This window comes from Octopus sinensis, linkage group LG10, assembly GCF_006345805.1.
Source record: "Octopus sinensis linkage group LG10, ASM634580v1, whole genome shotgun sequence".
Classification (NCBI taxonomy): Eukaryota; Metazoa; Mollusca; class Cephalopoda; order Octopoda; family Octopodidae; genus Octopus; species Octopus sinensis.
Window position 1 is genome coordinate 5,520,094 of NC_043006.1, and position 24,665 is coordinate 5,544,758.

The following is a 24,665-nucleotide window of genomic DNA, read 5'->3' on the forward strand; positions in this document are numbered from 1 at the left end:
TTTTGACCGTCCTTATTTGTCCCCACTATGTTTAGCCCTCTGTGGGCAATAAAGGAATAAATATTGTACTACCACACTAATGTAATCATTGTATTATTTTATGTATAGTAATCTTAATAGTTGTCATTTTGATATCAAAGAAAGGGTATCTTACCTTAAAAGATAGCTCCAGATTTTCAGAACCCCACGTTTCAAAACCTGGGTCGAAAGTACCTAATGTTTCAAAGAAATCTTTTCTCATTGACAAAAGACCACCTGCAAGTGTCGGAGTCCTGCAAATATAAGAACCACCTATGTACAAAAATATGTGATATATTTTTTTATGTTTTCCACTATAAAAAAAAAAAAAAAAAAAAAACAGTAAACATTTCAAATATTGGCATTAAAAAAAATCATTGAAGCTTTCACGGAATTGTTGAAAACTTTATATTTCAATAGAGATGACTATTTCATCACCCTGAACAAATTATAAAGTGTGGTGACTGGATTTGTTCACCCAAACCAGAGATAATTTCTTTCGATAATTTATATCTAATTCGTGAAAATACTTTCCTTGTAACAGCATAGCTTCATAATTCTTCACTTCTATACCATTCTTATGCATGGTTCACTACTGCTTTAAATTGAGACACTAACTATTCTAAGCTTAAACTAATTTTTGTAAAAATGTTGCTGTTGTCGTTAAAAAATATTTGCTTTCGTTTATTAGTCAGTCGACAAGGACACGTAAAAAGATTTGTGGGTTGAATAAGTAGTGGACAACATTAATGACTGGTTTTTTTTATATTTCTTCTTGACACTCGGTAGTTCCCAGCCAAAATTTCCTGCTGGGAAGTACAGTGGTCGATTGTCAGATTTATTGTGTCATCTTTTGTAAATACATTAAATAAAATTACGGAGATGTACTTGCATAGCAAGTGACCTGATCTGAGATCGTGTGCTGGAACGAAAACAATTGCAGCGTGGAAGGGGTTTATAAGCCATTTAAGAAACACACAAAAAACCGTTAGATTCACTTCAACATTTGAATTTAATTTGTCAAAATATTTTCCTCGCTTTCAGACCCGACCTGTTCACTGCAGCACGGAATTTCGTCTCAAAGCGACGAAAATATTTTGACAAATTAAATTCAAATGTTGAAGTGAATCTAACGGTTTTTTGTGTGTTTTTTAAATGGCTTATAATCACCTTCCACGCTGCAATTATTAAATAAACTATCATGTTGCAGAAATGTTAGACATTCTGCCTGTGTTAGATATCATTTGTGTTACTTTAGTTGTCGGTCTTGTCACTTCAAGCGTTTATCGTTGTTTTAATAATTCCTGTGTGCCACACATTCAAAGGCCATCGGTAATTAACCCAGCAGTGCACTGAGGTAATTGTCACCCAATCTTTAACCACGACTGAGTTCAAGCGCAGTTGAAGTCGATGTAGACGAAGCAAGAGAGATTGCATGCTACTTTTAAATAAGAGTTTTAAACAAAGTTAAAATATTTTAACATAACAAGTGAAACGCATATTGACTACATATATTGAATATATAGAACGTGCAAAGAGATGGTATACTCACATAATCGGGTCTAAATTTGATGTTCTGGTCTTCTTAATTCTGTCTGGTACTACCATCCATCTAAAATTTAAAGACCAGTCAAATATGCCGAAATTGACTTGATCTCCGAGAAAGCTTGAGTACTCGAGTGTATTACTGTTGATAATATCAATGACTGGTGAAACCACAGAATGAGGCTTCTGAACAAGTCTTGCTATCTGAGGGCGCAACCAGTCTTTAAACAAAGAATAAAACATACTTTTTGAAATTTTGTGCAAAATATTTCATTTTAATACCCTCTCCTTTAGGTTATAGTTGCTTTCCTAGGTATGAATAAACTAATAATTAACTTTAGAAATGCTAGTCGTTAGGTAATATTTACACATTTGATTACTAGTTTGTGTAATTTGTCTAATGTTACGTCTATTTCTTTTTTGTATCGTTTATTCATCTTACAATACTACTCACTCACTCACTCAGAAAATAAACTTAAAATAATGCCAAGCACTAAAAGACAGCGTTGAAATTTATGAAGAAATCAGATATGATTTTAACTTAACTTGGTCACGTTATTTTTTCTCTTTTAAAGAAACTCAATGGTAGCCCATCCACTAAGTGGTCGCTTAGTATGCCAAAACAGTAGGGATCATGTTGGTATATTCTTGGGACTATAGCTTAGCAAAGAAACATGCCAACAAATTCACCTCTGATAATTTATTTTCAAATTATTAAAAGATATTCCTTTAACAAATTTCAGAAGGGTAAAGGTGGAATATCATATTTATAGTATACACAATTAAAACATGGTGTGATTTATGCTACACTTCTTCGCTATCTTAAAACATTTTTTTCACAATAAATTACGATATACTCGTAATCTCTTCCGCCAGTAAGGTATTTGTAGAAAACTTAACTTAAAACTACCCATTTTGCTTGGAATTATGAAGAAACAAATTGAGATGTGTGGATTATTCACAACACCTGGCAACCACCTCTCCGAAAAGCTTTTCGCAACAAATACTTATACAATCGTAATCTACACCTTTTAAAACGTATTCGTAGAAAATTTCATGGAAAAATATCCATTTATCTGAAAGTTATAAGGAAATAATTTAGTATATAGGCGCAGGAGTGGCTGTGTGGTAAGTAGCTTGCTTACGAACCATATGGTTCTGGGTTCAGTCCCACTGCGTGGTACCTTGGGCAAGTGTCTTCTACTTTAGCCTCGGGCCGACCAAAGCCTTGTGAGTGGATTTGGTAGGCGGAAACAGAAAGAAGCCCGTCGTATATATGTATATGTATATATGTGTGTGTGTATGTGTTTGCACCCCCACCCCAACATCGCTTGACTACCGAAGCTGGTGTGTTTACGTCCCCGTAACTTAATGGTTCGGCAAAAGAGACCGATGGAATAAGTACTAGGCTTACAAAGAATAAGTCCTGGGGTCGATTTGCTCGACTAAAGGCGGTGCTCCAGCATGGCCACAGTCACATGACTGAAACAAGCAAAAGAGTAAAAGAGTAAAAGAGTATATGCTCATTGTCAGTGGGAAATAAATTAATTGAAAGACAATTGGACAAGTTTATATTTGGTGCAATCGACTAAGTAGATTAGAGGTACCTTTCTATCTCTTCAATAACACGAAACAAAAAATTAAAGGATGTCAACAGAATTTGGCCGATGCTGGACAAATGTTTCTACTGATATGTCTCTAGTAAGCAGCGCTGCAAATATTTGGGTAACCTTTATATTTACAGATTTACAGTAATCCCACGCCATATCGCGGTTTACCTATTGCACACTCAGTACATAGCAGATTTTTCTGGCTAATATATGTAAATTTATATCGCGGACTCCTCAGTATATCGCGGGTTTCGGAAGCCGATAGGTATTTATATTTTATTTAATTATTTCTGTTGGAAAATAAGCATTTTCTCGCCTAAAAGTTGATAAATAAAAGTACAGTACAGTACTGCACATTAATTAAAATATATTAAAAGAAAATACGTAGTGTACCGTAGATGAATAAACAAAGAATCACACATACTGTATGGGAAACGAAACTCGGGAGGCGAGTATATGTTGTTGCTTTACATTTATAATAAAATAAATATATAAAAATTATAAAAATGATAAAACTATTTTCAGTACAATACTGTTTCTACTTCGCGGATTTTCACATATCGCAGGTGGTTTTGGAACGCAACCCTTGCGATAGTCGAGGGATTACTGTATAAACAAATCCCATTAAAAAGGGATATTTTGCAGCTTAAGATGACTATGTCGTGTCGTAGTGATTAGAAATAAATTTTGTAAGGGAAGTATGAAGTTGAAATTTTCAACAATAAAATTTGAAAACCACATTTTGATAAAATTATATTAAAATCAGATTTTATAAGAATTAACTAGCGTAGACTTCGCTCTCCTTTAATAAAAGTTATATACTCCAATCTAAATAACAGGGAGTTTTATAGGTGACGCGAACTTAAACAACACTGGTTCCACACAATAAAAAAACACAGACGCATGCATACATACGTGAGTACTTCCACACACATATCATTATATACGGGATCTAAGGAAATTTCATTAATAAAATTCACGTAGAATATAGTCCAAGACGCCGAGTAGTGGTATAGAACCTACAGCCATTTGATTGGGAAGTCAACTTCTTAATCATACACTCATACCTGCGCCAAGATACAAACGAGGTGGTATCAAAACGTTCCCCGGACTGGTTCTGTATCGCGTCAACAGATGGCAGCACACGGTTGCCAGCAGTGACCTTCATGGGACAGTGTGCTGAGTGACATTGCTGTGTTTACTTTGCAAGTTGTCAAATTTGTGCTTTTGTGATCACGTATGCTGTAGTCTACGATTTTGTCGTGGACAGGAACACGGAGCCAGCGTGAAATTTTGCCTTAAACTTGGGAAGTTTGCTACAGAGACATTGAACATGTTTCTGCAAGCTTACGGCAATGAAGTAATGGCTCGTATGCAATGTTTCGAGTGGCATGGGCACTTCAAAACCAGAAGAGCATCCTTGGAAGATGATGAGCGATCTAGAAGACCTGCCACGTGCGTCACCCCCAGAAGTGTGATATTGTGCATCGGGAATTCATCCCACAGAGCCAGACCCTTAATCAAGAGTTCTGCTGTGACGTTTAGAAGCGTTTTGAGGGAGGACATTCGGCGAAAGCGACCGCATCTGTGGAACATGAAGTGTTGGATTTTTCACGATGACAATATTCCCTGTCACCAAGCTCTCCTCAGTCTTAAGTTTCTCGCTCAAAACAACATAGCATCTCTTCTGCACCCGCTCTATTCACTAGATTTAGCACCTGCGGATTTCCATCTCTTCATCAAGATGAAAATACTGCTCAAAGGTCGCTGTTTTAACACCGTTGTTGAGATCAAGAGCGAATCGCAGAAGGTTCTCGATTCGCTTACGGAAAACGAGTTCCTGGCCGGATTCCAAAAATGAGAGGAACGCTGTGACCGGTGTATTGCTGTGCAGGGTAGCTATACGAGGGAGATGATGTTGAAATTTAGGTAAATAAGTTAATTTTTATTAAACATAACTAGTCCCGAAATCTTTTGACACCACCTCCTACATATGTGTGTGTGTGTGTGTGTGTGTGTGTGTGTGTGTGTGTGTGTGTGTGTGTGTGTGTGTGTGTGTGTGTCTATGTCTGTGTCTGCCTGCCTGCCTGCCTGCCTGCCTGCCTGTGTGTATGTGTGTATGTGAGGTATTGTTTTGCATTTATAATAAAATAGATATATACAAATTATGAAAGGAAGCATTTTTAAGTTCTGCTTCAAGTAAATTCCCAGATATCATTGCTGCTATCCATTTATGAGAGCAATGTCATGTGCTGGAGTTAGAAACTGAGTTAATTTAACAAGTTGGTTACTCCGTCTAATTAGTGATCATAGGTTATACAACTAATGTCAAAATTGGTCTTCTGTGTATACTGAGACCTGCTGGATGTCTGAGTTTCTGAAGTTCTTACAATACAAATATATGGCTTTTTGTCCTGAATGGAAATCAATATTGAATATTCGACAACAATTCAATAATTATCAGTAATTTGGTCTACTCTACAATACCACCTCCGTAACAAAATTGATTTTAACTTATAGATAAACAGAAATTATTATTGATACCTGCCGCACATTCGCAGTGTGAATCCAGGAACGTAATTATTTCGCTCCTGGATTCATTTACTCCGAATAGCCTCGCTCGAATTAAACCTAGTCGTGTTGTACTTCTGATTATGCGCACTTTTGGTAGCCGTCTCATATATTCCTCCAACGGACTTTTGAGGAATTCTGAAAGATAAAAACAAAAATTACACATATAGATATTATAAAAACACTGTTAATATTCTTCTGCATTGATTCATACACACAATTCGATGTGGATTTTGAAATGCTAACACACACACGTACACTAATAAGTAAAACACAAAACAATATAAATTTATATACATAGGCGCAGGAGTGGCTGTGTGTTAAGTAGCTTGCTAACCAACCACATGGTTCTGGGTTCAATCCCACTGCGTGGCATCTTGGGCAAGTGTCTTCTGCTATAGCCCCGGGCCGACCAATGCCTTGTGAGTGGATTTGGTTGACGGAAACTGAAAGAAGCCTGTCGTATATATATATATATATATATATATATTATATATATATATAAATGTATGTGTGTGTGTGTTTGTGTGTCTGTGTTTGTCCCCTAGCATTGCTTGACAACCGATGCTGGTGTGTTTACGTCCCCGTCACTTAGCGGTTCGGCAAAAGTGACCGATATAATAAGTACTGGGCTTACAAAAAATAAGTCTCGGGGTCGATTTGCTCGACTAAAGGCGGTGCTCCAGCATGGCCGCAGTCAAATGACTGAAACAAGTAAAAAAGAGTAAAGAGTATATATAGGCGTAGGAGTGGCTGTGTGGTAAGTAACTTGCTCACCAACCACATAGTTCCGGGTTCAGTCCCCCCTGCGTTGCACCTTGGGCAAGTGCCTTCTGCTATAGCCTCGGGCCGACCAAAACCTTGTGAGTGGATTTGATAGACGGAAACTGAAAGAATCCCGTCATATATATATGTATGTATATATATATGTATGTATATATATATATATTATATATATATATATATATATATATATATATATATAATATATATATATATATATATATATATATATATAGGCGTAGGAGTGGCTGTGTGGTAAGTAACATGCTCACCAACCACATAGTTATATATATATATATATGTATCTATGTATGTCTGTGTTTGTTCCCCCAACATCACTTGACAACCGATGCTGATGTGTTTACGTCCCCGTAACTTAGCGGTTCGGCAAAAGAGACCTATAGAATAAGTACTAGGCTTACAAAGAATAAGTCCTGGGGTCGATTTGCTCGATTGGTTAAAGGCGGTGCCCCAGCATGGCAGCACAGTCAAATGACTGAAACAAATAAAACAGTAAAAGAATATCTTACGAAGATGCATATAATTAACAATGCATGTAATAAATAATGAATTACGCCGTTTTTTTCTCCATCATTATAATTATATGCAAATTTATAATTATATGCAAATTTATCGTCGCTGCGGGAAAAGTAAGTTAAGTGCTTACACTGCAAGTTTTATCTTTGAGAAGACTCCAGAAAACAGAGCAACTTGTATAGTTTCAAGTGGTCATAGAGCCGTCCACTCAAATACGACTAAATTGTTACTATTTATAGTGCGTGGCGACTGCTCTCCGTTAATGGAGGTGAAATAACACACCCGGCTTGTAAGTGCTATAAAAACTAGGAACGACATGAACAAGAGTTATCTAAAGAGTTATGTCCCTTAACCCTGTGGAGTTTTCTGAAAATGTGTGTACAGTTTAGTAGTTGTTATTCGAGTAAGGATATCGTGTGTGTAAGATTTTTTCGGTGGCGGGGAGTGTATTCGAACGCTTAAGCTCATGTTAGAGCGCATATGTTTGTGTGTTCGTTTACGCATTGGTTAAACTCTTTGCTGGGTTCTCAAGATTTGGCGTTGGGGAGAAAGCGAAGGTGGAGAACTGATTATAGTAATGATGGACCTGTAAGCACGGTAAAATATATCTGCTTTCGTGTGGGCAAGGACTAAAACTTTCACTTCTGCTGTTTAGATAGATGTTTGGGTGGTGTGAATTTTATGATTCTTTTCTCGGCTAAACATAATCAGCATTTTCTGTTGCAATTAAATGCTGATTACATTTAGCCGAGAAAAGAATATTAAAAAGCTCTCAGCACCCAGATACCTACCTAAACTGCAGAAGTCAGGTTTTTAACCCTCATCCACATGAAAGCTGGTATATTTTATCTTGCCTTCGGGCTCCATCATTACTATAATCACCAGTTCTTCCCCTCCGGCTCTTTCACCCCCGAACCCTGAGAAGCCAGCAAAGAGTTCAAACAATGAACAGACGAACTCACAGACATATATGCCCAAACATGGGCTTGAATTTCTCTAAGATATTTTTCTTCCTTTTACGACCATACGTGCCTGGCCAGGGCTGTGGCATTTCATCTCTCCGAGATATTTAAGGAGAATTTATGGTTATTCAGTAAAGTATTGAAGGAACCTTCTGTCACTCTCGCATAATTTCGCACGTTTGGTTATCAAATTGAGCCTTTTAATATTACCTCTGCTTCATTTGGCACTGTTGCCGTGTTACAGTGGCCATTAAAGATACATTTGGTGTTACCTCTGCATAAACATACTGCTGCTGTCTCAGGCGTGGGTATACCAGCAAATATCTTTTAAAACTAGGTGCACAGCAAATTCTTAATGTGTACCTATTAAAAATTTTCCTGAACATATTCGTACGGAAAAGTAATAATTCACTTGATAAGATGTCGTTTTGAGTTAAAAGTAAAGTTTGGTTTATGTCCTTTGATCATGATAATAGCTTCTTTCTTCGATGGTGTCTCTACCCTATTCTCTATACCTCTTTGGTCTAACAGTTAATGGTTTCAGGGGCTTGAGGGGTTTCCTTCTAGTAAGTCTGTGTCAGATTGTTGTTAAGTAGCTGTGCGCATGTATCGTTACCTACTCTATATAAATTTTTAGTCTTAGAAAAGGTAGGGTCCTATCAGAAGATTTAAGTCTGCAGACATCTGCTAGAAGTTTACAATGGAAGAAGCTAGAAGACTAACGGAAATTTCATACAGGAATTCCGCAAGTCTTCTAACCATACTGTTATCTAAAATCTAGTTTAAGACCCAGTGCGAAACCGATTAGTCTCTTGCATCTTCCCTACCAACCTGACTTAGCGTTCTAAGATTTCTATCCCTTTGGTCCATTGAAAGAGACACTGAGAGGCAAACACTGTGGTGGTGATAAAGAAGTGAAAATTGCTGAAAGGAACTGGCTAAGTCATCAGCCAGCTGAGTTTGATCTTTACGAAGCTGGGATACATGTCCTCATTCAAACCAATAAAAAATAAAAATGAAATGCACTGGAATACGAAAATACTTACGGAAAGTAGAGGCGTCATCAACTAATATGATACTTGATAGCAATTCTAATGAAGTGTGTCTAAGAACACTGTGAACGGTACGCAGCAATGTAGACCAAGCTTCGTTGTGGAAGCAAATTATTACTGTAGTGCTAGGTAGGTTACTGGGATAAGTCACTCGGTCACATCTGAAGAAATTGAATTGTTAATGTAATGAACATGAAGAAAAAATAGAAACTGAATACGTTAAACCCTCATATGCAAATATTCACGCTCGTGCGCGCGCATATATATATTCCAAGATTCCAACATCACCATCAAAATACAGGACCAGATACTGCAACAGCTTGGGTTTCAGAGGACCACAGCCCTTTAACATCCTCCCTAAATGCCTGAGAGACTTGCATGATGTGGATGTGGGTTTCTTTAAAACTAAACTGGATCTCTTCTTGTCAGGGGTCCCAGATGAACCTACCTCACGACAGGAGACACAGTGCCACGTATCAGAGGTGGATTCACATATTAGTGTAGCTCATTCAGCGGTGGTGCCCCAGCATGTCCGCGGCCTTCGGGCTAAAACATTTTTAAGGATTAAGGATTGATATATATATATATATATATATATATATATATATATATATATATATATATAAAAGCTGCAAAATCATCACAAAAATATCACAAGAAACTGCTGCTCAGAGTTTCACGTTCCCCTTCGTCGGACAGTTGTGATTAAGAATTCTTAAACACTACTGTCCGACTAACGGGAACGTGAAACTCAGAGTAGCAATTTTTGTAATATTTTTTTATGTTTTCGCAGCTATAATAATAAAGTATATATATATATATTCTAGTCTTCCAATCTGTATCACTATCTTTCTCGCTTTTCTTTCACGTTTACACACTTTTTTACTTACACAAGCACACTCTTTTTCGCTTCTGTCTCTCTTGTTCTCGAGTCAACTAACAAAGTATGACCTAAAAATGAAAAAACTACTGTTTGTGAAATGATTTCGTATATCTTCCCTGCTTTTCTCCTTCCACACATACTTCATACACTGTGTCTCTTGCTAACCAACCACATGGTTCCGGGTTCAGTCCAGCTGCGTGGCATCTTGGGCAAGTGTCTTCTGCTATAGCCCCGGGCCGACCAATGCCTTGTGAGTGGATTCGGTAGACGGAAACTGAAAGAAGCCCGTCGTATATATGTATATATATCTGTATATATATATATATATAAGTGTGTGTGTATATGTTTGTGTGTCTGTATTTGTCCCCCTAGCATTGCTTGACAACCGATGCTGGTGTGTTTACGTCCCCGTCACTTTGCGGTTCGGCAAAAGAGACCGTTAGAATAAGTACTGGGCTTACAAAGAATAAGTCCCGGGGTCGATTTGTTCGACTAAAGGCGGTGCTCCAGCATGGCCGCAGTCAAATGACTGAAACAAGTAAAAGAGTAAAAGAGAGAGTATATGATTAAGAAACCCTCAGTTGCCTATTTCTGATCAGATTCAAAGAAATCGGAGAAGCTATATACGAGTACTGACAACTTTATTGCTAAATATGAATGTTAAGGACTCCATTGTCGAGAAGCTACTCAAGGAAAACATTCAGTATATCTCTGTCTGTCTATATTTCTCTATTTCTGTCTATCAGCCCTTTCACGATTATTCGTTCATTCCCCTCTTCGTTCTTTCGTTCCCCTTCTCTCACATTTCTTTGCCTTCTCTTCGCCCCTCTTTAATTCTTCCGTCCCTCTGCTTCTACTTCTCTCTCTTCTCTTCCCACGTGACCGGCTTTCGGCCAAACCTGTTCTTTCTTTCTTGGTCTGGCCGTTGTCCGTGCAACATCGGTATTCCTCCGTGTGTTTGTGAAATCTTGTATCCCTGCCGTAAGGATTCATTTCCACACACGCCAGCTCAATTTAATTTGTCCTTAGTCGAAAGACACCTGTTATTATTTTTATTGTATTTGTGTAACGTTGTCCGATATTTTTCGTCCTTGTTTTTGTATACATTCGCTGCCTTCTTCCAAGGAATCTAATGCTCTTAGCTTAGTTTTTCCTTGGTGCTGGCCAGATTGGAGCAATCTCAAGTATAATCAGCTGAAATTGCGAAGATAATCTGGTACTTGACTGAGGAAAGAAAACTTCGAATGACCCGTCCTTGTTTTCTTTGTATCGTCTATCTGGATGTTTTGCTGTCCCATTTTTTGTATCACCTAACTGTCCGGATGTTTTGCGCTCTTGTCCCATTTTGTATTTTTTTTATTATATTTATATATATTTTATCTTTTACATATGTTCCCCTATTGACCAGAAGCTTTATCTTCCACCTCCCTCTCTTCTAACAAATTCACCTTACTACCACTCCTAAATTTTCTCTTTCTCTTCTCATCCTGACCATTTTATCTATAAAATTCTTTCCTTTTATTTTCTTTGATTCTGTTTAAATGAATATACATGGGTGCGAAAATATTTTTATTTATTTATTTACATTTGAAAAAGTAAATGACCCCAGGCTTATATTCACGAAGACCTTCCTCTAGTCAGCTGCAATCTGAGCAAAATTCCCGTCTCTTCCCCATTATATACATCAGCGGTTTTCAAGCATTTTCTTTATCTATTGGACACCTTTGATTCTTATTTTACTCAGGTGAACCTTCCTGGCTCTTCGGTATTTTTAAAAAATTACTTCCGAGCTTCTGCTAGCCAGGAAACATATATAGCTTGGATTTTATCTGTCCCATTCCCTCAATTTGGATATGTGTGTGTGTGTGTATACGCACGTACGTACGTACATACATATAGACATACATACATGCATACATACACACACACACATACATACATATATAATATGCAGATAGGGTTATAATCCAAGTTGTGACCTTTTGAAGCACATCTATTTATCCCAAAGTCGTATGTAGATGTTATATATGCATGCCGATGTGAAATATACATGAGTTGAAAGTTCTGGAAAATATGAATATTTTCTGCACAGCAATTACATATCAAAGCAGGTGATTGAAAATTGTTTTGGTATTATTTACTTACCATTACACGTATTTCAATTGCTAAGAAGGATTACAAAATAGTATATGTAGGAGAAAAATATCCTATACGAAATTCTTTAGACAGGGATTCAAATGATATTATTTCATTGTTTCTCTGAAGAATTTCTAATAGAGGTCCTACGTTTCTCCTACATGTACGGATTTGTGACTCCTATGATTAGATAATATTATTTGATACCCGGGCAGAAGGATTTTTAATACAAGATGTCTTACGTGTTTCCCTTATATGTACCATTTTGTAATTTCTATTAGCAAATGAAACACGTCTAATGATGAATAAATGATACCAAAATTTTTTTCCAGTTATATATATATATATGAAAGAAGGTTTGAAAATGCAATTTTAAAAGATGTTTATTTACTTTACCGGTTTCACTCTTTAGAAAAAAGTTTGGTTGTGTTAATTATTGGTTGTCACAAAATGCTACAATACATTTTATGACAACCAATAATTAACACAACCAAACTTTTACATGTTACTTTTGACAATCTTTTTTTCTAAAGAGTGAAACCAGTAAAGTAAATAAACATCTTTTAAAATTACATTTTCAAACCTTCTTTCATATAATATTCCGCTCTTGCGGTACCTTACAACTCCACTTTGTTTTATATATATATATATATATATATTATATATATATATATATATATATATATACATATATATATACATACATACATACATAATACATACGTACACACACACATACACACACATATATAAAAATATATGCACGTGTATGTGCATATATGTAAATCCTTATACGTATTTATACATACATATTATACGTTTGCGTGTGAATGATTATGAAATTTGTAGGATACACTGTATGGTTAAATATAATTTTTGACCTCATGAAACGTTGCACGCGATATTTCAAATAATTTCTTCAAATACCTAAATTACAATAAATTTGATATGATTTCTCGACTTACCCTCGTTCCCGAACTTCTCCGACATCTCTGTTCAGGGGAATTATATCACTTACGTATTGATTAAATTGGTTTCGCTGCAAGCCGAGATAAAATTTTTCTTTCTCAGAAGCTGTCAGTTCTTCAACATTGATGCTGACTCCGGCCCCGCCTTTTCCTAAATAGAACAAATAAGTCGAATTATGCGTGTTATTAAAAATAAGAAACATAAATTGAAACAATTGGGAATCGCAAAGATTCTTCTGACAGTACTAGTCTATTAACATAAATGCAATCCAGTTACTTATATTGGGTTATCCGGAAAGTTCGTGCCGATTTACAGTAGCTTACCATTCGACTTATTTTAGAACATGTTTGAGTCCATAAGATAGGATTTGACTATACCTCCATTTAGAGCACAGTTTAATCTATCTTTTCGTGGAAGAAAGTTCATGTTCCTATAACCTGTGTAAATTCTGTAACCCTTTAAAATGGAAGATAAGAAAGTTCATTTTCGGCACTTGATGCTTTTCTTATTCCGTAAAGGAAAAAATGCTTCACAAGCAACCAAAGAAATATGCGCAGTTTATAGTGATGTTTCTTTATCCGAAAGAACTGTACGGAAGTGATTCGCAAGGTTCCGAGCTGGAGATCGTAGCCTTATTAATAAAGAGTAATCAGGCAGACCATCCACAACATATGATGACCAAATCAACTCACTAATTGAGAATAACCCACATTGCACAACCTGAGAATTGGCAGAAAGCCTCAACCTATCAAAATCCGTCGTTCATGAGCACCTGGTAAAGCTTGGGTGCACAAATCGCTACGATGTTTGGGTACCAAATGAGTTGAGTGAGAAGAACCTTTTGGATCGCATTTCTGTCTGTGATTCGCTTTACAAACGGAATGAAAACGTGCCTTTTTTAAAGCAAATTGAGACAGGTGATGATAAATGGCATATCTACCAAAATGTTCTGAGAAAGCGATCCTGGAGTAAGGATGCAGAAAGGCATCAACCTGCTGGAAATAAGAGTTAAAGTCGTTATTAAACCACCGTAAAGCACCAAAATAACAAAGAAATAACAGTAGACGAGGAAACGGAAAGAATTAATACATTCAAAAGCATAACTATGAAAGATTATGCCATTTAGGACAACTCCATACCCTAGTTTCGGCTTTTGGAAATTTAATCCTTGAGCCTCAACAGTGCAGACCACCTAGTAAAAATTCAAGACCGCCATGTTATATTCCGTTAGTGTACTGGTTTTGTTCTGCGCCAAAAACACAGCACATGGTGCAGAAATATTTATAAACAAAACATTCAAACACTAAGTTTTCAAATAAGATGTCACTACTGTTATTTTCGTCTGTGGAAAAAACTTTAACTTGATGGTACCATCAGTAGTAACATAGGTGGTTCGCAGGCAAGAAGTATCATTTAGCTATAAATTATAATTTAACTCTTATTTCCAGCAGGTTGATACTTTTCTGCATCCTTACCCTCCATGCAGATTTATAATTTATAGCAAAACTAGCAGAGAAACCCGGCGTTGCCCGGTTACATTCAATTGAAGAATTAGACTTTTCTGTTATATATTTTCTGTAATGAACTGGAATATCTATGTTTCGAATTTCATCAAAATTGCAGATGAGGGTTATTTCCCTCTTTACACACCCTTAAAAATTTGTAATAGTGCCACATGTATCCCATACTACTGATTTTTATGCGCATATTCCAAAATTCAATTTTTATTGAACCTGTTAAAAAGATTTTGTTCCTGAAAAATGAAGGTCATGGAGCTCTAAAATGTGAGAGTTAAGGCCCCTGTTGGGGGGTGGGCATCTTAATGTCAACCAGAGAAGTTGAATTGTTGAAAATCTTTTTAACTTGCGTCTTATATCTACTGTTTGAACTTCTTTGAAATAAGAAATATCTGTTCACTGGGTTTGTAAAAGAAAGCAAAGCTACAGGAAACCAAAAGACGAATGATCACAATAAGCAGTCAGTTACCCTACCCTAGTCGTTACTTGAAGTAAACTATGTTATATATATATTTGTGCGTATATATATATATATATGTGTGTGTGTGTGTGTATACATATATGTATATATGTATATGTATACACACACACACATACACAAACACACACACATACACACACACACACACACACACACAAAGATAAATTGATAGATACAACTGAGTGGGCAAACAAAAATATGAGACATTTCGTAATGCTTTTTTATATTTTGATAAGCCTGGTACTTATTCTATCAGTTTCTTCTTGTGAAACCAGTAAGTTATGGGGATGTAAATAAAGGAACACCAGTTGTGAAGCAGGGATGATGGAGAAACACGAAAACACACACATAGACTTACATACATTCATACATATACATACAATTGATTTCTTTCAGTTTCTGTCTACGAAATCCAGTGACCAGGCTTTGGTTGGTCTCATGCTATAGCAGAAGACACATGCCGAGTTACCACACAGTGGGACTGAACTGAGGACCATGTGTTTTGTAACCAAGTTTGTTACCACACAGCCACACCTGCACTTATGTATGTGTGTGTGTGCGCGGGTGTGTGTTTGTGTATATGTGCATGGGTGTATATATGTATGCATATATATATGTGTATATATATATATCTCTCTATATAAACGGCAGTTTGTCTGTGTGTGTTTCTGTGTGTCTGTTTGGTTGTACCCTCACCCTGACCACTGCTTTCAACCGATTCTGATGAAACTTGACACACACATAGCCCAATGTCATAATTCAAAACTAACGCAGCGAAAATTTTGAAAAGTTCCCCCAGTTCTGAAAAAAATCGATAAATTCGACATGGGGTCGAGAATCAGAAACACAACCACAGACTGTCTAGGGGACGCAACTCGACCTTTTTTTACTCTCAAAAAAAATTTACCATCATTTTTTTTCCATTTTTTTGCTACTTTTTGGCTATAACTCTCTAAAAATGCTTTATAGTTATTTCCCTTACAAACCTGAGCAACGCCGGGCGATACTGCTAGTGTGTACATATTACTTGTACATCTCTCTCTCTCTCTCTCTCTATATATATATATATATATATATACATCTAGACATATATGTATATCTATAGAAATACATCTATACATATACATGTATACATATAGAGCTATATATGTATATACATCTATCTATATATATATATACCCATATACATACAATAGGGAGATGTTTTTGTTTCACTTTTAACACGTAAGACTGAAATAGTGGAGAAGATACGATATTGCTGTGGGCCCGCCCTAGGCTAGACGTTGAACATTTTTTTTGCCCATGAAACTACATGGACCCTAAGAAAGGCATGTGTAAAATTTGAATGAAATTGGTTGTGTAGTTCTCAAGATTTAGGGAAACACACAGACAGACAGAGAGACAGACACACATTCTCAGTTTTGTACATATATATCTTACCACACAGCCACGCCTGCGCCTATATGTAGGGAGCTTGTCTCCCTTGTCAGCTCATTAAGATAGTGCTTTTGTGGCTATTGGTTTGCTGCTAAAATTAAAATTAAAAAGTACCTTTTGGTACTTTTTCATATTTTTTAAAAATTCAATTAATTTCACTTTTCCTTTTTTATTTTAATTTAATTTTTGTACTAAATGAATTAATTTTTAAAAAAATTTTATTTTTATTTTAGCAGCAATATTCTAAGCACTAATTTTAATGTGTTTTTTCTTGTCCTCTAACTTTCCAGGTTTAATTGTTAAGAATATAGTTAGCATTCGTCCGCATTTTTCATTGGTAAGTCCAGTGTTTTACAGCCATTGCAGTAATAGTAATTTTTTTATTAAGAATCTATAACATTACCATTTTTTGCAGTCATTTTGAATTTTAAAATTTCCGAAGAAAATTCAAGCAAAACTTTGATTTTTCTCATTTGACTAATTCTCATTTAGAAATTAAATTAAAAATAAACGATTATCATTGCAACTTTGCCTTTTCTGGACATATCGTACGTACTGTAATTTTGGTACTGTACAGAGACAACGTTACAAATGAATATATTTAAAGAATTTTTAAAATAATGAAAAGCAAATGAGGATAGAGATTTAATAAAATGACTTTATTTTAATTAAATTAAATTAATATTGAATAGAATATAATTACAAGTAGCATTTGCCTGTGTCATCTCTTGTGAAAGGTAGGAGAGTCCAGTTTGCTGGACATTGTTGTAGAGCTGAAAAAGAAGTAATTTCTACTCTTCTCCTCTGGAAGCCATCTATTCGCAATACCAGACGGCGCACATTCTCCTACCCTGATGTAATCTCCAGGGATACAGGCATCCAGCAACAGGACCTCCGTAATGCTATGATGGACCGTGAAGTCTGGCGTAACATAGTAAATTCCATTGTCTCGACCACGGTCGAACAATGATGATGATGAGCATTTGCCTTTTCTGAACAGCCTTGCTACAGACTTCAGTATTGCTCATAGAGACAAAGTCACAAATAATTACATTCTATTTACAATAAAATTAATAAATAAATTATAAATAAAGTCATTTTTAGCATGAAAATCATTAACTCCATATTTGAAAATTTTAAAATAGTGAAAATTGTTAAAATCTTTGAATTTTTGTCCTTTGCTTTTTTCTGAACAGCCCTATACATGTTTCAGTACTGCTCATAGAAACAAAATGAAAAAAATAAAATATTTTATTAAATAATCTTGCTATTAAAATAATTTATTCAAAAATGGACTTTAAAAGGCCATACTACAAAAAACTGAGCAAAAAATATCATTTTTTATTTTTAAAATTTCATTTTTTATTAAAAAAATAATTTAGACCATCGTCCCTATATTACCCTATGCTGACTTCTGTTTCATTGTTAAGCGTAAGTAAAATGTAAAGTCTAACTTGATTTGCTATCTCTGCTTCATCATTCCCATAGCAACATCCTTTTCACCCAATCGGTATTATCATGGCTTCTTTGAGTTCATTATAATGGCTATATCGGTGTTAGTGGAGGCGCAATGGCCCAGTGGTTAGGGCAGCGGGCTCGTGGTCATAGGATCGCGGTTTCGATTCCCAGACCGGGCATTGTGAGTGTTTATTGAGCGAAAACACCTAAAGCTCCACGAGGCACCTTGATTAAGGTGTAAGTCAAAGGGTTCGTTTTCTTTATATGTTTTAGTTATACTATTGATTTTCAGTTTATTATGTGTGCGGTTATCCACCTCATAAACTCCGTATTTTGTTTAATCTGTTTTATAAATGTGTTTGGAGAGTTCTTAAAATGTTCAAGAAATTCTTGGTAGTGATATAGAAAGCTATCATATCTACGACTGAAAAAATCCATAATTGTTATTTCAATGAAAGTTAGATAACAATTACGATATTGTCATAAGTAACCCAACCTGTGTACTTATTTTGAAATACCGTATAGTCTGGCATAACCTTGTGTATTCTCATCCCAAGAGGTTCGCTTTCACATGAAACCATTGGTTGCCTTTATAACTCACAAATAAAAAAATTAATATCCATCAATGTGGTTTTGAGCACTCTTCCTCACTCTTCATTACTATTGTATGTATGTATGTATACATATGTATGTGTGTGGGGGGGGTCTGTGTGTAGACAAAATCAAGTGGCCAAGGTATTTGGCAACTAAATCAACCAACCAGACCTCCAGATAAAAAAAAACAAGTAACCAAAACAGTTGATAAGTAAAGAACGTCTCCAGGTAGATTACCAACTACTTCTGCCAAACAAAAGTATGTAAAGAGAATGTGTGATATGCAAGAGATGCACTCAGGAAGTCAGTCAATCAGAACACTAGCCCAGTGGAGGCACTGGCCTGGTGGTTAGAGCAGCAGACTCGCGGTTGAGGGATCGCGAATTCGAATCTTAGACCGGGCGATGTGTGTGTTTATGAGAGAAACAACCTAAGCTCCACACAGAAAATCAATTGCATTGGTGTAATTATATTTTGACGCCCATGCTTTTCATATGATCCCTTCTGAAATAAGAATATTTGAATAAAGTGGATAACTGGGATGCGAACTCTCGGCTCATTTTACAACCAGTGATAGCTTCTATAAGTTTTCTTATAAGCACAGCATTAGTGAACATTACGAAAAAGTATAAATATTGATTTAATTACATGAAAACTATTTGTCTAAAAGCATCAGCTGAATGAATAAAGATTTTCTACCTGGGTAATTTTCTTCCGCAACATCTTGTAATAAATCCATATCATACTTCTGTATTTCACCTTTGTGGATCAAAATGTCTTCTTTTTTCTTAATGTGATTATTATTGATTTGCCGAGGGTTTGGAGCAATAATTCGTCCTTTATTATCAGGGAATATTTTACTTTCGCTTTTCTCGTCATCAATTATGAGAAAATTATTTCTCTCTTTTCTCTGACCTTGCGAATAGTTTTTGTATTCGTTATAATGCTTTCCGTCAAAGTCTATTTTCTCCAATTTTCTCAACTTTTCACTCAGTTTTTCTAAACGTTCACTTTCATTTCTGGTCAAACCCATGGGAATTTCTTTGTATTGGTAATTAGTCATTGGTAATAGTTTACGAAAGAAAATTATGTTTGAAATTAACCACAACAAGAAGACAATGAAAATTACACGGTATGTAAAGATAATTCGAAATACTGCTCTGTATTTCAAAGTCATATTGAGTTATTAAAAGTTATTTCGGAACTGGGCAGGACGCGATGGTATTTCAAAGGAGCATCTCTTAAAACACTTTTGTTGGGTAAAACGAAGTGAAAACTTCTGGGGTAGATTTTAGTTTATAGAAATTGTGGGATCTGAAAGAAGAAAGAAAACGAAATAATTGAATATTAAATAAAATACATATTCCGATTTGTACGTTTGGTGTCTGTGATGAGCTTTATACATTCACTTTTAGTCGGATTTTACTCAGGGTAAGTAATAAATATCCTTATTATACAAAAGACACAAAGATATTATCAGTAACATAAAACATAATTTTCTGGGATTAAAATAAAATGCATTTTATAGGGCAGATAAAGCAAGATATACAGCTTTTAAAATCAAAAGAAAGAAAATGTTCTTGGAAATATAAGTTTCAATTATTTCACTCCCTTGTTTATGAATAAAAGAAGGAAGCCAAATATGTCAGCAAATAGGGTGCTAGGATGCTACACATAATCTTAATATATAAAAGTGAGGAGGTTGTGTGCTGTCTGTCTCCTACGATTTACATTCCTAACTACTCCCACATTTTGCGGTGCAGTGTAACCAAAAGCGGGTATCTTATAGTCGTGATTCATATCGAGCCCTTCTGGGTATTAGCGCGCGTCTACGATGAGTCTACGATTTTAAAAAAATTTACCATCAATTTTCCCCATTTTTAATGCATTTTTGGCATATATAAGGGCAGTAACTCTCTAAAAATTTATTATTAAATCTCAGAACGTAAAAAGCTACAGTAACATCCCCCCTTTGTGGTTAGCCATATTGAGATGGCTATTATACTTTACATCTCTAAAAATGCTTATATAGTTATTTCCCTTACAAACCCGAGCAACGCCGGGCGATACTGCTAGTTTTCTCATACAAGCCTGGTTGATCATCTCAACAGGCAAATTAATAGATTGGAGAACTATGTTTTCCAGTGTAACATACCAAAATATCTGCAACAGACACTGTTTCACTTCCAGAACCTAAATCCATATCTCTCTATGGTCACAGTATGTACAAGATATCCACCTTGTATGACGCACAGAAGGACATTCTAATTATAAAAAAGTAACTGCATTTCTTTTCAAATCATGACTTGTAAAACAGAGACTAAATATGGTATTAGATATTAGCGTTATGTCATTCTAAATGCGACACGCTCTCACTTGCTAATTAACTCTACGTGCACACGAAGAAAGACACACACACACACACACACACACAACACACACACATGTGCACATAAGCATAGTGTATACATTTGTATATATATATTCTTCATATGGAGGCGCAATGGCCAAGTGGTTAGGGCAGCGGACTCGCAGTCGTAGGATCGCGGTTTCGATTCCCAGACCGGGCGTTGTGTGTGTTTATTGCGCGAAAACACCTAAAAGCTCCACGAGGCTCCGGCAGGGTGGGTGATCCCTGCTGTACTCTTTCACCACTCTTTCTCTCACTCTTTCTTCTGTTGGCCTGGTCGCTTAGCCAGCGGGGTGGCGTCATTTGAAGGCTAAAACAATGCGAAGACATTGTGACCAGCGATGTGTAACTACATCTGATGGACTGGTCGGTCACGTGATATTCTTCATATTCATGTGTTTGCGTGTCTGTATTTATACTTTTATGTATGTATATGTGTATACGTGTGTGTGTGTGTGTGTACGTGTATACGTGTGTGTGTGTGTGTGTATACGTGTATACGTGTGTGTGTGTGTGTATATGTGTATACGTGTGTGTGTGTGTGTGTATGTGTACAGAAAGCTAATATATAAGAATATGCAACATGCTAGCACGCACAGACTAACACACAAACACGCACACTCTGACATGCATACACGTGCTGTACTGGTTTAGGAATTGAACCCGCGTTCATTATGCTACGATAATCATTATAAACACTTGGTCGCTCGCCTTCGCAATTCTACTCCACCAAATTTTAAATTTCCGCACACTCACACTGGTGTACACGCACAGACACACACACACGCACGCACGCACACAAACATACACAAGCACACGCACACGCACGCACACAAACACACGCACGCACACAAGCACGCACGCACACACGCACACACGCACACGCACGCACACACGCACACACGCACACGCACACAGACACGCACATACAGACATGCACACAGACACGCACACACACAAACACACGCACGCACACACGCACACACGCACACACGCACACGCACACAGACACGCACACACAGACATGCACACACGCACGCACACACGCACACGCACTATCACGCATGTACAGACATGTACATAGCGAATTCTCCCTCCCTCACTTCACATCTATCTCCACAAACGTCCGTTCGATGACACGTGATTCATTCTATCATCCAATCAATAGTCTCTTCGCTCTCTAAGCACACTCATAGTTCCATTAATTAACTTGCGTAAGTTCTTATTTCTTTATTGCCCACAAGGGGCTAAACATAGAGGGGGACAAACAAGGACAAAGGGATTAAGTCGATTATATCGACCCCAGTGCGTAACTGGTACTTAATTAATCAACCCCGAAAGGATGACAGGCAAAGTCGACCTCGGTGGAATTTGAACTCAGAACGTAACGGCAGACAAAATACCTATTTCGTTACTACCCACAAGGAGATAAACATAGAGGGAACAAACAAGGACAGACAAACGGGTTAAGTCGATTATATCTACCCCAGTGTGTAACTGGTACTTAATTTATCGACCCCGAAAGGATGAAAAGCAAAGTTGACCTCGGCGGAATTTGAACTCAGAACGTAAAGACAGACGAAATACCTATTTCTTTTCTACCCACAAGGAGCTAAACACAGAGGGGACAAACAAGGACAGACAAACGGATTAAGTCGATTTTATCGACCCCAGTGCGTAACTGGTACTTAATTTATCGACCCCGAAAGGATGAAAGGCAAAGTCGACCTCGGCGGAATTTGAACTCAGAACGTAACGGCAGACGTAATACGGCTAAGCATTTCGCCCAGCGTGCTAACGATTCTGTCAGCTCGTCACCTTAACTTGTGTAAGTTCTAGCCATACTGCCATTGTATCCCTGTTAGGCACAAAAACGTGCGTTGTTCTCATAGAATGAATGAGCCATTTGACATTAATTTGCACGATTATCCATCCATTAGGTTTTATAAGATTTTAGGAGTACTCTTTACTCATGAGCATGTTGGCTAAATACTCCTTATATCGATTTGACAGAAACGGATCTGACACGTAAGATTTCAGCAGTAACTGAGATGTTCACTTTGATTTAATTTTTAGTTTTCCTCAAAAACATGAAGGTACTGGAATTGCTAAAACTGACCGAAAATCTTGAAGGTTCTCTATCTGTACTTATGCAATCAAGCGAGAGAAACTGGTAAAAGATTAAAATATATGTACATATGTATGTATGCACGTATGTATGTATGTATGTATGTATGTATGTATGTATGTATGTATGTATGTATGTATGTATGTATGTATGTATGTACGTATATGTGTATGTATGTATATATATGCATGTATGTAGGTATATATATATATATATGTCTATGTATACATATATATATAAATGTATATATATGTATGTATGTATGTATGTATGTATGCATATATGTACGTATGTATGTATGTACGTATATGTGTATGTATGTATATATATGCATGTATGTATATATATGCATATATGTAGGTATATATATATATATGTCTATGTATACGTATATATGTAAATGTATATATATATATATATATAATATATATATATATATATATATATATATATACATACACATACATACATAGATACATACATACATACATACATACATACGTACATACATACATACATACATACATATATACATACATACATATATTTACATATACCCATTTATATATACATACACAAACAGACACTCGCGCACACGTGTACATACGGTGAAAAGTAAAAGAAAAAAGGCCAAAAAAATAAAACAAACAGGAACACGAGATTGAAAGATTATAATGGTAGTGTCCATTAAAAAGATCAATCCTGAATGTAAATATTAAGATACCAGCTGTTTAAACACGAACACTAACAAAACTTGAAATATGAAATATCAAACAAGACAACACGCACACACTCACACACACACGCACACACGCACACGCACACACACGCACACACACACACATACACAAGCACACACATACACATATACACACATGCATATACATATATATACAAGCATAGGTACGTGCATATATATATATATATATATATATGATACTCTTTTACTATTTTAATTGTTTCAGTCATTTGACTGTGGCCATGCTGGGGCACCGCCTTTAGTCGAGCAAATCGACCCCGGGACTTATTCTTTGTAAGCCCAGTACTTATTCTATCGGTCTCTTTTGCCGAACCGCTAGATGACGGGGACGTAAACACGCCAGCATCGGTTGTCAAGCAACGCTAGGGGGACAAACACCGACACACAAACACATACACACACACATACATATATATATATTCATATATATGACGGGCTTCTTATCAGTTTCCGTCTACCAAATCCACTCAGAAGGCATTGGTCGGCCCGGGGCTATAGTAGAAGACACTTGCCGAAGATGCCATGCAGTGGGACTGAACCCGGAACCATGTGGTTGGTTAGCAAGCTACTTACCACACAGCCACTCCTGCGCCTATATATACATATGTATGTATGTATGTATGTATGTATGTATGTATGTGTGTATGTATGTATACGTATATATACGATTCTGTTCATGTACGCGAGAAAAGATTTCTTAACGTACAGTGGAAGTCATTTATTGAAGTCTAAGATTCCACATTCTTTTCGGTTTCATATTACCGGTGATCATATAATTGGATCTATTTACAAAGGCTCTTCTCTTCACTTTCAC

General features: G+C 36.4%; 1 protein-coding gene across 1 annotated transcript in view; it reads right to left on the minus strand.

Annotated features, from left to right (window-relative positions):
• Positions 1-24,665, minus strand: part of LOC115216658 (polypeptide N-acetylgalactosaminyltransferase 5) — a 43,586-nt gene that overhangs the window by 13,546 nt on the left and 5,375 nt on the right. Inside the window, exons 2-7 of the mRNA XM_029786161.2 lie at positions 19,253-19,867; positions 13,063-13,216; positions 9,073-9,239; positions 5,718-5,882; positions 1,571-1,784; positions 155-272 (exon numbers count right to left, since the gene is read on the minus strand). Coding sequence (XP_029642021.1) covers positions 155-272; positions 1,571-1,784; positions 5,718-5,882; positions 9,073-9,239; positions 13,063-13,216; positions 19,253-19,730 — 1,296 coding nt within the window. The 5' untranslated portion in view covers positions 19,731-19,867. The remainder of the gene's footprint in view (positions 1-154; positions 273-1,570; positions 1,785-5,717; positions 5,883-9,072; positions 9,240-13,062; positions 13,217-19,252; positions 19,868-24,665) is intronic.